Raw genomic sequence first — 15,853 nt, 5'->3', positions numbered from 1 at the left:
ATAGGGTTTGTTTCGGATGATATTTTAGGTGCCCTTTTACTTCTGTCTGGCATTAGTTGAAGCTTAACACAGAATTATAAAAGAGACCACAGTGGAAGAAGGTAATGAAGAAACTTTGAGGCCTGTTTTTGGTACCATCATTTAGACATGTGACAAGACAACATTCACACTAAAACATTGGTCCACATGAGCAAGACAAGATGAGATTTTGGCTTCATTTCTAATAAATAAATTGTGTGGTTCAGTTTGCAGTTTTAGTCTCACATGTTCTCATTTATTTGATTTCATGTTTTTATTGCCATTGTGGCACTGCTTTTTGGAATTACAGCTTTTCAGGAGGCGTAATTTAGCAAATCTTACTTTAAAAAAAAAAGTAAATCTTGTCCCATCCTTAACAATTTGTCAATTACTTATCTAACTGCTTAACATTGTAAAGCCAACACTTCAATTCAGTCTTGACTTTTTGTTGACTATCGACTTTTCCTCCACCTCTGGAAAACCCGGAATGCTCTGGCCAGTTGCGATCATTATTACTCATTTAATTCCCACGCCCACCACCCTGACTCACTGGAACAAACTCTCTGCTACAACTCTGTTAAACTGCAGCCAGCCATTGTACCTCGGAGGACAATGCAAAATGACATCACACAACATATGGTTCACCGCCAAGAGTTGTGCTTCGAAACATTTTACCGTAATTATGAACAAGCCAGAGAAGAGTAATTACATATTTTTCTAGTTCTAGTAGTTTTAGGCATGATTGGACCAAACTAAATGTTGTCTCTTAATTATAAGTTTTCTTTAAGTTTATGGCTACAAGGGATAGTTACAGTTCTAATAACGCAGCTAAGCGACGATAAAAACATTGTTCAGGCTTGTACCAATCTGGAATATGCATTTTTATGACAGCGTTGTAAAGCAATGCATCTCAAGGCTCATGTTGTTCATTGTCAATTAGCATCATAAAGCAGTCACCAGCGACATATGGAGTTTCATATAGGCACACAGCTGCAGCATGTTCTCAAACTATCTCTCTGGGGATTGTATGTCTCATTAAATGAAGGTATATGCAGCACTTTTTCTTCTGATTCAATGATATGTGTTGTTAACAGAATCTTTTGTTGTTGTTTACAGGCTGACTGGCACAACATTACCATCACCAGTGATCTCCAGTAAGAACTGGCTGCGGATACACTTCACATCAGACAGCAACCACAGAAGAAAAGGATTCAGTGCACAGTATCAAGGTATTCTGATTACATTCAAGTTGTATATCATGTTGTCTTTATTGAAAATGTGTTGTGGCCAAATATAAAAAGACAGAGATGTTTTGATTTCTTAATTGAGTTTTTTTTAACCTGATCTCAATATTTGACACGTAAATACAGATTAGAATTAGAAAATGCCATTATGTAACATAAATGAACAACATCACACAGCATATTATTTAAGTTAGCAAGTAAGTTTTTTATTTATATAGCGCTTTTCACAGACATTTGTCACAAAGACATTTTACAGAGCATTATTAATTCACTCATACCTGGTGGTGGTAAACTACTATTGTAGCCACAGCTGTCCTGGGGCAGACTGACTGAAGCACAGGTGCCATGCCAATCAGTGCCAACAGTCCCTCCGACCACCACCATCACTCACACACACACACACACACACAACACTTTCATACTAAGGCAATGTGGGTACACAACATGGACACAACAGCAGTTTTTGTGACCTGATTTTTCCCACTGGTCTCCCATCCAAGTACTAACCAGGCCCAGCCTTGCTTAGCTTCTGAGATCTGACAGGATCAGGATTTGACAAACCAGTATGGCCATTTGTGGGTTGGGGCAGACTGATGGATATGCGGTTGACTTAATATGGCAACGTCCTCTCCAAGTTTGACCACCACCACATATCATTGCACTGTTGCACTGATACACCTCAGCCTGGACTGGAGGCAGTGTGGGTGACAACAATAAACAATGGGATTGCAGCATTCAAACCACCAGCCATCTTTTGGTAGTTTTGGTAGAGAGAAGTGATTCTTCACGTATTTGAAAATATTGTGCAGTATTGTGCGTATCGTATCAAGAATAAAACAACTCACATTTAACATATTACAAGATTTTGTGCTTCCCAATCACCTTTGCAATGTTCTCCTTGACTTTTTCAGTTTCATGCCTTTAATGCCTCCTTTGTGTTTTCACTCTCTGCTGAATATTGCGTAAACGCGTTTTTGAAACTCATGTTTGTACACGTTATGCCAAGTTTGTGTCTCTGTGGAATATAATGTGGTTGTAGTACAGATCTGTGCACTGCCCCTGAAGGCTGCTAACAGGATAAAGCTCCTCCTTTCCTTTGCTTTCCAACCTTTTTTATCTCCACTCTTTCATATTTCTTTTAATCCAGGCTCAACTTTTCCACACATAAGCTTATCCTTTTTGGAAGAATGATTGCATTAGGAAAGAAAATACTTTTTGGTGGCGTAACATTTGGGTAATAAACTAGACTGAAGTGACCTACATGTATTTAAATGAATGACTTATATTTTGCAGTTAAAAAGGCGATCGAGCTGAAGTCCAGAGGGGTGAAGATGATGCCAAGCAAAGACTCCAGTCACAAAAACGCAGTGTGTAAGTAAACTCCTCCTCACTATTTTAAACTGAGAGGTTGAACCACTCACAATGGGACCACTGCTGGCTGTATATAGTCAAGGACACACACTGTTCATCTATCTTTGATGTGGCAGCAGCACTGATTTCATCCATTTTTCACATGAGGTTCTCTCTCACAGGACAGAATGAGAGCCACAATTACAATCACCATGTTTTTTCAAGTTAGGTACTCACTAAAATGAAGATGTAATAAATCTTTAAGTAAATCAATATTCACGTCATACTGATCGCTCATTATCATTTACAAACATGTTAGGGCAAAGAGGAATAATTTAAATTGAAATAATCCATCCATCCATTTTCTTCCACTTTGTCTGGGCGGGGTCACGGGAGCAGCAGTCTGAGCAGAGAGGCCCAGACTTCCTTCTCCACACAGATTTCCTCCAGCTCTTCCAGGGAGATTACAAGGTGTTTCCAGGCCAGGAACAGCGGCTCTACTCCGAGCTCCTCCCGTGTGACTGAGCTCCTCATCCTATCTCTAAGGGAACGCCCAGCCATTCGCGATTTTGTTCTTTCAGTCATTAGCCAACGCTCATGACCATAGGTGAGGGCAGGAACTTAGACTGAGTGGTAAATCGAGAGCTTTGCACTGATCCACCTGTCAATCTCACGCTCCATCCTACACTGACTCATGAACAAGACCCTGAGATACTTGAACTCTACTTGAGTAAGGAACTCTCCACCAAGAGCAAGCGACCTTTTTCCTGTTGAGAACCATGGCCTTGGATTTGGAGGAGCTGATTTTGAAGTAATCCTCAAATTCATATTGACTGATTCATTAATAATTTGCATTAACATTATGGTATATAAATATTTATTGTGTGCATTTACATCTCTTTTGAACAAAATACAGTTAGTGTAACAATATATTTATATTTTATAATTAAAATTCTAGTTTGGTTAAGTGCAGATATTTGTTTAACAGTTCTGACTGCCTTCAATTGCCTGTGTCAAAATCATCTTGTCCCTGGCACAACCTTGACAATAAGATGAGTATTTTTGCACTAGCCCCGCCCATCTGTTTTTCTTATACCAGAGTACACCTTTATGCAGCTATTTTTTTTTTTTCTGTGATGGATGTTAAACATGACTGAAATTCTCAATCTCTCTGAGCTGGTGCAAATGGCGAGAATCTAACTGTGCTCCATAATATACTGTGCAGTTTAGTGACTCACTCTTCTTTCTGTTGGCTGCTGTTGTGATCCCCAGAGGACCCTATCCATTTCAGCCCATTTATTTTCACTTGTAATTTTCCAAAAGACATACACTTTGTATTACATTTTGTCTTGGAGAGCTGGAAATACGCCCACAGCATTGTAGTCATTACCTTTGAAGGCACTGCCAACTGAGGTTAATGGGTACATTTTCAGACATATTGTAAGCAAGTAGAGAAAGTTTACGCTCCATCAAATTGTAAATAGGAAGACATACTGAATAATATGTTCTAAGAGGTTTGAACATTCTCATTTTAAGGCCATTATTCTGCCCTGGTCCTTTATCTTCAATGACTAATGTACACGATAACACCTTTTAGGGCTTCATATGTGAGAATGGGTGCCACTCAGTGTGAATTTAAATGAATTCTGTCATGGCTAAGGCTTTGTACAGGTGAAAGGCTCTTACTGAAAATCTTTAACAGATGAAAATCATTATTAAGTCCACAATTTTCTTTTAGTATTAAGGTATTGTGCCACAATGGGTAGATTTTTTATTTAGTTTTTATTTCAACTATAGGGTAAAGCATTACTATACATTTATGCATTTTCATATAGCTAAATAAAGTGCCTTGAGTGCAGGTCTGGGCCCATTTTTTTCATCTATAGCCCATTTTCCACTGCAGGAAAGTTTTTTGCATTTACTTTGGGAATAGAAATCTTGCTGTGAAAGTTTATTTAGAAAGTTTATTTATTTATTGTGGGTAACTAAACTTTGCTTCAACCACCATATTTTCTCAGTCTCTAACTATTATGCAGTCTTGTGGCTCAAGAGTTAGAGGGTTAGAGATGAAAGGTGCAACTTTTCTATGGAAATCTTAAGTACCAGTAGTAACATGGTTGTTTGTTAACTATAACAACGCAATCAAAAACACTAAACTGGTCTTGAAGTGACATTTTTGGTTAATATTTTTCTATGATCTACATAATTTACAGCATATACACACTTTTATTTTAAACCAAAAAAAAAAAAAAAGAATAGGCCGTAACAATTTATATACTGCCTATCCTATTAAATCAAATTCTTATATAAGATTCTGAAACAGCTTTACAATAACAGATCATAAGTAAAACACTACCGTATTTTTTGGACTGTAAGTCGCTCCGGAGTATAAGTGGCACCAGCCAAAAAATGTGTAATGAAGAAGAAAACACATAGGATATATACGTAAGTTGCACCGTACTATAAGTCGCACTTTTAGGGGGAAATTTACTTGATAAAATCAGAGACCAGGAACGGACATTTCATCTTGAAAGGCAAATTATAGTAATAAAAATAGAATAGAGAACAATAGGCTGTTAACATATGAACAGTTATTCAGATAACTATAGCATAAATGATATAACTTAACAAGTTTACCAAACTCTCCATTTCACTAAATCCATTGAATTCTTCATCCTTTGTGTCACTTCTGAGCAACTCCGAGATCTCCAGAGGTAAACGGAGCGGTGCATTATTTCCTGCATAGCTCTTGCCAGACTCAGCATCAGTTCCAGTTAGAATTATTCTGGTCTTTCTGAATCCCGACAGGAGGTTTTAGTTGTCTTTATGTTTGTTTAAATTTTAAATTGTCAGTGATACAGAAGTAATGGTGCGATCGACTGACATGATACCAGACAGGACAGCGGCTCTTTGTCTTTCTTCTGCAGTCGACATGCGCAGTAGAGTGCAAAGTGACAGTGGTACAGGAGTACACAACCCGAGAGTGCTCTGTTGCGGCTGTCAGTGGGAAAATTTTAACATATAAGGTAGAGTCCGATCGATATGGATTTTGTTGTGACCGATATGATACCGATATAATGGAAGTTGGAGCTGCTGATAGCCGATATAATCGCCGATATATTTAGTGATGTAAAAATTCACTGTAAATCTTTAATTATTAAAAAAAAAACTTAGGTTTGGCTCTAGTGGATTTTAAACTGGGTTTATTTAGGCAACGTATATTGTTATTCTGCCTCTTTACATGATATGTCATAGGACTAAAGCAGGTCTAAGGCAGGTTTAAAGCAGGACTGAACCAGGACTGAACCAGGACTGAACCAGGACTGAAAAAGGACTAAACCAGGACTAAAACAGATGTAAACCATGTGTAAAACAGGACTAAACCAGAACTGAACCAGGACTGAGTGTTGGGACTCGTTCTCTATCTCTCTTTCCGTCTCTCGACCCCGAGATTAGTCCTGGTTTATTTATTTTATGCTGAATATATATATGCACGTTTTTTTTTTCATCCTATGCACACGCATATTTTTTAAAGTTTCGTTTTTAGCCGCTGCTGCTGTCAAACTACCATGAGTCTGCACGCGACGTGAAGAGAAAAAAAGTGAGAGAAAGCGAGAGGGTGAGAGAAAGAGAAAACACGGTTCCCAATCCCAATAAGGAGCAGGCTCCTGTCGTTCGCTTCAAAGAGCTGGCTCTAAGAGCGCTTCGTTCGTTGTACCCGTCACTACTAGCCTAGCTAGTAAATAAACAATCGCTATTAGCCTTTAGCCGTAAATGCTGCGCGCCGCGGTAATTAATTATATGTGCAAATTTCATTCACACGTCTATTCACAGCTCATGAAAATATCAATGCAGGTCCAGTAACAAATATACGGCCAATATAGTCACTTTACAATAGACCAATAGAAAACAGCCTGTTTATGTGTGGGAGCTACAGCAGCTAATCGCTAACCTATCAGAACGAACCAAAACTAGCTTCAAACTCGACATATTTCCAACACTCACCGCTCACACAGCCTTCTCCTCACATTACAAGTCTGCACTAATAAATGTCCATTTAATCCAGACTCAAACCGATTGTCCGTAAAAAGAATATAATCTCAGTGTTGTGCACATGGATCTGTGTCTGCGGGTGTAAACAAACACACGTGAGTGAAGTGACGGGACTCTGGGGGTGTGTTCAGGGACAGTACGGACACAGACACAGACAAATGACTCCGCAGATAAATACTGATGTGGAGCCACATATTAGGACATTTATCTGTCTGTAAATTGGATTAAATGAACAGAATGTAGAGAGTCTAAGCTTTATAACGACGTATAACATGCCCACGTGAAATATCGACCCCTATCAGCAAGCATATCGGCCGATGGCCATATCAGCCAATAATATCGACCAACCGATATATCGGTCGGGCTCTAATATAAGGTGTGACTTATAGTTGAAAAAGCAATAGACAAAAGTACAACTCTCAGTTATTACATGTGTAATGTTGCAACCGAGCACCCTTATTACTCACAGAATCCGTTCTGGCATTAAAAAGGACAAGGGCAATGTGGTATAAAAGTTACACATCTTTATTTAATCTTCTAAACATTTAAAAAAAAAACTATTTCATTTTCTTGTTCCCTTCTTGAAACAATTACACACCACTCAACCGTCATAAATGCAGGATTTACCCCAACCCTAATTAAAACACAACAAATCAAATTAGCAATCACAAACAAATCATTAATTCAAAAAAACCCAAACACTAGTTAAACCCTACATTTCCAATAAGTTAAAGTGCTGGTGCGCTGTAAACCTGGATACTTAAAGTGTGTGTGTGCTAAGGTGTCTGAGGTAGGCTTCATCACAATAAAAGGCTTAGAGTTCAAGCTGGTGAAAGCGCTCGTGCTAAGGGGGCCTATTTGGACTAAAGTGGCTCGTGCTAACCCTGAGACCTGACCTTGCATTGCACTGACCACCTGACCAAATATTACACTTCCCTTCAAGACCTCAGCTACTGTTAAACATTCAGTTAAAACCAACACTAATAGGATAAAGAATAAAGAGCAAGAATAATGCAGCAGTGGCAATCTGTTACACAGGGAAAAATAAATTAGCTTCAGGTAGACCATTAGCGACCACCACCCCAGGTATACAACAAAAGAGCATTTACCGCTAATTTAGAAGGAGGAGGGGGGCACTCTACATGGGGCTCGGAGCGTGTTACAACCGGCACCGCCGCCTACTCCAGACAACCTTTAAAATGTAGTCAGACACATCGCATTAAAGCAAATTCTATAAGAAATATTAAAAGAACAACTCCGGTACTTACACGCGCTGCCTTCAGAAGCCACCGAAAGCCCCGACTGCCACACCACGGCATGCGCAGCCTTTTCTAATCGCTAATCAATGACGCCGCGAGCCACGCACAGCGACGCACAGGCAGACGCACTCACGGAGGCACCATGGTAGGACAACATAGTCTAATCACCCGGTTACACATGCACTTTTTTGCCGGTGTAATTGTCCAGGAATGATCCATGGGAATTTTTTTATTTATTTAGATGTTTAGACGATGATGCCATCCAAAAGTTATTTTCAATCAGAAGGCACTGATCTGAGGAGATGATAGTGGACAATAGGCTACAACAAACCAAAATGAGTCTTGTAAGTAAACAAGATCAGAGTTGCAACTCCTCTAGCTCAAGGCAAGGTATCAATAAATCTGTCTGCCCAGCTCTATACCTCTTCAGACCATCTGGACAAAGGCCTTTGAAACCTTTTCTACCATAATATTGCACAATAAAATCTGCTGGTAATATGTGAACAAATGATTCACTTTGCAGTAGATATGAGAGGTGCTCAGAAATAAAGACCATAAATGTAACCAGTGCAATCCTGTGACCTTATGAAGTGTCCCAGTAAGGACCCCAGAGAACTAAACCAGCTCTTATTGAAATAGTGGATAAAGAATAGCTAGAGGCTGCCTATAGGTCTTCATTGTGTAACACTTGATTTGTGAAGCCAGAGACCACTGAGCAGGTTACTAAAAGAGAGGCTTTTACCCAGCTTGGAGCTAATGGAAAATCAAATCAACATAAACATTATATTGAGTGTAAATGTCTGCACAGTGGCATATTTCCAGTCATTTTGGGAAATACTTCAAACCATAATCTGAGCATGTGACATAGATTTTAATTATAAACCCGGCTGCGCTCGTACCTCATCCTCTTAGCGCTCTGCTTCCTAATAAAACGCTCATCAATAATTCTCCTGATTTACACGCTCAGTCGAGCTCATGGCACTGCAATTAAGCCCTGTGTGTGTTTCCTCCATACTTTTGTCTGTTGTATATGGCATCCAAATGAAATGCATTATTGTACTGTGTTGGTGGTAATGGTTTGTGCATATGCAAAGGAGCTCCTGGGGAAAAATCAAATTACCTTTGTTAAAATGTTATGTGGTTCACTTGTGTCTGTGGGTTTGTCCATCAACTTCTAAAATATGTAACTTTTAATGGGATGTTATAAGCCTCAATTAGCTGTGATGATTGACAAAATAGACACATTAGTATATCCAAATTTTATCGCAATACACATTTACTCATCCACATAAAGTAGCAGTTTTTTACATTGATTGTACAAGAAAACATTTAACTACCAAACAGTTAGTTCCTATTATTGGATCACTTGGAAATGTTTTGGCTATTGGGGTTAATTTATAGTATCCTAAAATTGCTTAAACATGCCTTAGAGCAGAGTTCATCAGCATAACCACTAGCAAAGAAAATTAAACAGTAAGATTTTAACAAATGTATAGTAACTGTATTGTGCAATATCATTATTAACAGCTTAGATGTTCTGTATAAAAATAGTCTGAATACATATGGAAGATACTTTGTTTCTTCAGAGTTTCCATTTAAAATGCAGCTGAACTTTTTGCTTTGAATTTTTTTGCTCTGAAAAAACATGTTTTTATAATGAATTTTCAGTTGATGAATTTTTAAGTATACTTTTTCAATGTGTTTAAAATTTCAATCCAAAAAAAAAAAATCACGTTTAAAATATTCAGCACAGATATTTTCAAGCCTTCAAATTCAACAGTCAAAATTCATGTGTGAGTGTAAAATTCACAGTGGAAAAAAAAAAAAAAAATCACATGAAAGATCCAAGATGTCATGACATAAGCCATCGACTGAGTGTGACTGAGGAGGACGCCTGCTTTTTTGGCCTTTCTCTTCTGTGAGTTGGGCTTATATTATAGAAATGAAATTTTGATTAGGCTAATTCTGATCAATCAAATTGGTTCCCTACAGCATTTCCTGGTTTTTATAAGTCAGATCAATTCACTTAGGATGTATTGCTTATCTATCTTGGATCTTTGCTGTGACAATTTTCACTGAAAAAAAAATATTTACTGAATATTGAAAACAAAACAAAAAACTAATTGAACTGTATACTTAAAATTGTATCAACTAAAATTCTGAATAAAAAAAACTAACTTCTTTTCAGAGTGAAAAAGTTTTAAAATTTCTAAATATCAAAAATAACTTTAAATTGGCTACAGTCGTATCAGGCCCCTGAGAAAGCAATGTGTTTGTGTGCATAATGTGAAATCTCCAACATCGCAACATATTCTTGGTGTGTCTCAAGGCTCAATACTGGGTCCATTGCTGTTTAGCATGTACATTAATGACATGCCCCAAATTTGTCCATCTAATATAGTCTGTCAGATGTATGCTGACTATGCAGTTTTGTATGTTCACTCTAAAAACAAACAGCAAGCTGCACAGGACCTGTCAGTTGCTACAGCTGGCTACAAAATTCACAATTACATCTTAATATCTCAAAGTCAGTAGGTATGTTTTTCTCTAAAAAACTTTGCGTGGATACAGACCCAGATGTATGTGTGCTTGGAACAAAACTGATGAAGTATCTGGGAGTTATATTGGACCCACAACTATCATTCAAACAACATGTCAAAAGAACAGTGATTTTATCAAAGTGAATTTATCAAATTTTCATCATATAAGAAATAACTTAACAACAACCTCTGCAATTATGTATTTAATTTCAATGATTTTTCCACACCTAAATTACTGCATTACTAGTTGGACTCTGACAAGCAAAACTACTCTGAAATTAGCTGAAACTATCTATAAAAAAGCACTTAAGGTCTTAACAAGCCCACTAATTATCACTATTGCAGAATACTTGACAAATACAAATTTCTAAATTGGGACAACACAATCAAATATGCTAATTTAATTTTGATATACAAAGATTTTAATAATCTTGCTCCATCTCCTCTAAAGGAGTTTGTGGAAAGAAACTCAAATTGGACAACAAGAGCAGGCTCTAGAGGTGAGTGCTTTTGGACAGCTCTCTTTTGCTCATCAAGCAGGTCAAGCATGGAACACAGTGCATGCTCATATATGAGAGTTTTCAACACTGGCAGCATTTTCTAAAGCTTTAAAACAGTGGTTGTTCAATCGTCAAATATGTCACCATGTTTAACCAAATTACATTGTTTCATACTGAGGGTTGGTTTAATTCTTTAACTCTTCACTCCAAACTTCAATTGAACAGTTTGAAATTAATCGCATGTATAGTGAGTGTGCTGGTGTTATGTCCTTTTGTGTGGTTGTTGCTGTACTTTTCCCGGTGCTGTAGATAATTTTTCAACAACCTGCCAAGAGACTGAAGATAGAAGTTAGACATATTGGCTATAATCTTTACATATTTACATTTTAACTGTTTATATATATATATATCTGCTGTTCCTTTACACATAAATAAGAAATATACAGGTGTTTACATATTGAAGCTTGTACCTAAACAAACTTCCATTGACAGTTCAGTTTCTGTAAATCCTTGACCATAAAGATATGAAAGATATGATGATAGCAAAATATTTTATTGGCTTGAATATAACTTGTAGTTCCTTGCTTACTTCTATGTTGAGTTGAGTTGAGTGTGTGTTGAGCTCAGTACATTGCCTAGCCATGTCTCTATAATATCAATGAGCTCACTCTTTCTATATCACCATATAAAGGTTAGAACAAGCTTTAAACACAGCAACCCGGCGCATTAACCTCCAGTGTGTGCTTTAGGTGGAATTTAACCTCTGGCTCATATTACATTATGTGGCTTGTGTGGCTCAGAGCTTGACGTTTAAGCAAATTCCCACTTGTGAAATTATTGCTCTGTTGTACCGAATGGACTTTGCTATCTGTAATCATTACATGGAGTCAAAGAATGATGATAATGGCCTCAAAATGTATAGTCCAGGGATCGCTTAAGCTTCCTCTGCCCAAAATGAGAAATTTCACTTTCTCTCCATGGGGTCTGTACTCATTAAAATACTCCAGTTTGTGTAATAGGACCTAAGCTCAAAGTAAATGGCCGATTTCATACTGAGCTTAGAAAGGTTAGACCAATGTAGTATTGTTACAGTCTCAGGTGAAAAAACAGGCTCATTAAAGCATTAAAAATAAAAGCTACTTCTGCTTTTATTCCCAAAGCTGTTGTCTTGGCGCAAAATCTCTCCCCGAGGTGATATTGTTTACTGTGTAGGTGGAGATAGTCGTCCATATGTAATATACAGTACCATAATCATAGCACAGAACTAGAGAGTGATGATAATGGGGGTCATCAGTCTACAAAATGGAGACAAATAATAAAACTAATAAAATAAAACTAGACTAAACTAAATCTCATAATCTCAGTAACACCTTGTCCAACAGCAGTTCACATGAACACATATGGTGGGCCTGCTTTACATTTTAAACCTTATTTTGTCTTAGTCTTACACTTTCTGCTAAGAGGCATGCTTTAGTTTTTCTGGTTCATCTTTGTTTCTTATTTACAAATCCAAATGACCCTTTAGAGAACTGTAACTAGTATTGAAACTAGATATTCAGTTGAGCAAGTATCTGTGTGGAAGAAAAGTTTGAAACTTGGAGAATGTTAGACTTTCCATGAATAGTGTAATCTTTGTAATCAGTGTAATCATCTTTATCACTTCTAGAATAAGACCAACCTGATATTATATAAAGAGGGGATATTGTACTTCTGTGGGGTATTAACTGCTAATATCTAACATGTATTGTTTTGAAAATGTTATATTTGCGGAAAACATGCATTTCACTTTTGCTCCCTGCGTCATTCCCCTTCAGAGCATGCAATGAAACTACTCCACACTGAGTCAGATTTCTCAAGTTGTTGAGACAGTACAGTTTTTGTACATTCATGGAAAATGGCTGTGCGGCAGCATGGATGACGTAGGCTTGTGGGCTGAGAATTGCACAGAATCTTGCAGTTAACCACAAGGAGGGTTTGAATAGTGCCTGTGAGCCATCACTAACATTATTCAAACATACATGGATGGATCTAAATCCTCTTCAGGCATGTTTTTGATGAGGGAACAATGTTCTAACATGATAGAAATAAACAATTTTGCATAATAACCCTCTTTAAAATGACATTCTGTTGTAAAAAAAAACAACAACAAACAAATAAATCATCTTTGTGGTATTGGCATCAGCACTGAGTATTTAATTTGAGATTTTGCTATTGTGACAACTCTACAGACGGGTTCCGCCTTCTTGAGGGGATGCACCATAATTACAATATATACAATTGTTATAATTGGGAAGTATAACTCTCCAGACAGTGACCCAGAACTGTAATGAATCATTGCAGAAAGTCGAGTTTAAAAGAGCATTTTTCTTCACGATAGTTAGGCAGTGCTTCTGGCAGCCGCCTGTTCAGAAGACAAGAACTAACGACCGCCCAGCCATCTGCTATTGGAGTTAACCTAAAGCACTGCACAATGACGCACTGAAAATAAATGTATGGAGTAGAACATAACATCAGGCATTTGAGGGTAAAAAGTATGCACACTGATGAACTACAATTCTTCTGCTACTTATGCTAACAGTGTTTTGTTGGTTCTGACTCTTACTAAGATGACAAAGCAAGGTAAATTCATGAATGTACTGTCAAAGGAGACACATTTACATTTAAAAGCTTTTAACCATGTTATAATTGCTTTCTCTTTACATTTATCCACATTTACCCATGGAGTGATTCATGCATGTTTGAGATACCTTTATTCTCATGCATAAAGCATACTGCTCAAAGAATTCCCATTTTATCCTACTCCCTATACACATATAAACCTATACACATGCCCTCAACGTTATGTTGTTTTAGATCACTAATGCAATGTAAAATGTCTAAAATATACATCAATGACATTTGGGCATTTAACCAGAATACAAAAGCATAATATGTCTTCTTTAAGCTGTTTGACATGTAGGTTATCTTGAATTTGCACCCGGCATTATTAGATTTTTTTGGTTTTACTTTGATCCGCTTTTCTTTTCTTTTTTTTTCTCAATAAATATGACTACTTCCACCATAACACTGAACACAAGTGTGGCATGTTATTTTTACTGTACAGCTTTCAATGTAATAAAAAAAGTGTAGAAAAACACGCCAAAGCTTCATTTACACTCTGCAGTGAGACCAAGTTACCACATCTGCCTGTTTCACAGCAGTGCTATTTTTACACGTGTCGGGTTTATTTGCGCATCAAAGGCGTGACTGCAGCATGAATTGAGTTCTTTAATTTGGTTAGTTTATGGATCAGAGACAAAAGAAATTCCAGGGGGACAGGGGTTTTAAAGTGGAGACTGTCCCAAGATGCTCAAAGAGAAAGAACAGCTATATCAAATAAATAAAAAAACACTCCTTTTAACTCATTTTTGTAACAACATATCGAGGACCACTGTGTGGCAGCATTATTAAGTGTAAAGAGCTGCAGCTCAACCCCATGATATTGGCTTTTGGTGACATTAACTCATAGGCTGTTCTCAACCCCAACACTGGCTATATAGCTGAGCTCAAAATGTGCTATTTCAAAGAACAAAGAAGCAAGCCCATTAATAAAAGGACATGGCCTCTGTTGTTTTACTCAACGCTGAAGAAGCAGAAACCTTGTCCAATTGGCTCGATACTAATAAACTGACCTCAGCGTTTCTCTAGGGCCCTCCCTCACCCATAGACTGATCAAGCAAAACATTATGCCTACTTGGCTACTATTGGTGGTCTTAATGTAGTGTACTATACAAGCTCATTTGTTTGATCGGGCCACACAAGTTGGAGGTTTGGAGGTGGAAATGCACAAGGACAAAATATGCCCTTCCTTAAATAGAGATGAAGGTAACAATCAGTTAAAAGTCCCATACTATTACACAAAATTGATTATAATAGTAATAATGATGATAATAATGTTGATAGCTCATCAGAAACATACATGGAGTTGTGTTTTGTTTCATTCACACATGTTTGAGTAATACTTTATTATTAGTCTGTTTGCATCCCCAAAGCTCAAAATTCTATGTTCAACTTTGTGATCTCAGGAAGATGTTTTTTCTTGAGATCACAAGTTTTTAAGTTAACAGCTACCTTTTACCTTTTGTGTAGATGTATTACAGCATGGCATCACAAGGTAGAACCGAGTGTCTCCTGTTTGAGAGAAGAACTCAGGCTAAATATGCAGGGTTTGTGTGTTAAACATGTGTGAATGAAACAAAACACAACCCTAGGTATGTTTTTGATGAGGAAACAACACAACATAGATCAAAAAACAGTCTAATACAGGCCCTTTAACCTTCCAGTTATTTATCTCAGTTCCTACTTTTTTGTTTTACATTCAGTTACATCCAGTCTTGAGTAATCTTACTTAGTATGTGTAGCCTGTGATCAAACTAGATTCAAATGCAGGTGCTGAGGTTTAGGTAGTGAGTAGAGAGAGTCCTGTTAGGTTTAAACCAGTTGGATTTAGTCATAGGAACTGGCAACCCAAATGAAAGACTCATGTGAGGCTCATTCTGCTTTCTGATTAGATAATCATCTTGAGAACCAAAACAACAAATTATAACATCAACAACTTGACCATGATGATGTCAATGTCATGTTTTCTAATTTACAGTACAATTATTATCAAAAATGAAAAAGAAAGGATTTGAACATACAAAATCTACATACTCTCTCTTTAAAGTAACAATTTTACTTGAGTACATTTGGCTACTCTACCCATCTCACCTGACCAGTGTATAAAAATATGCACCAAAAAGAGCTTACCTTGACATTGGTATTTAGCACAGAGCTTGTCTCAGTGGACTCCATGTTGGAAGTAGTCTATAATCTCATGCCAATCCCCGGTGTCCTGATGTAAACCTTTA

The 15,853-nt window shown here is 37.4% G+C and overlaps 1 protein-coding gene across 1 annotated transcript in view; it reads left to right on the top strand.

The window, feature by feature from the left end:
- The window catches only part of LOC110175400 (CUB and sushi domain-containing protein 1), a 324,734-nt gene that overhangs the window by 194,375 nt on the left and 114,506 nt on the right, over positions 1-15,853 (top strand). Inside the window, 2 exon segments of the mRNA XM_055154309.1 lie at positions 1,135-1,247; positions 2,556-2,633. Coding sequence (XP_055010284.1) covers positions 1,135-1,247; positions 2,556-2,633 — 191 coding nt within the window.

The sequence above is a fragment of the Boleophthalmus pectinirostris genome, unplaced genomic scaffold, assembly GCF_026225935.1.
Source record: "Boleophthalmus pectinirostris isolate CB_2022bp ecotype Guang Dong unplaced genomic scaffold, ASM2622593v1 HiC_scaffold_19, whole genome shotgun sequence".
In the NCBI taxonomy this organism is placed as follows: Eukaryota; Metazoa; Chordata; class Actinopteri; order Gobiiformes; family Gobiidae; genus Boleophthalmus; species Boleophthalmus pectinirostris.
This window is presented reverse-complemented; position numbering and strand designations above follow the sequence as displayed.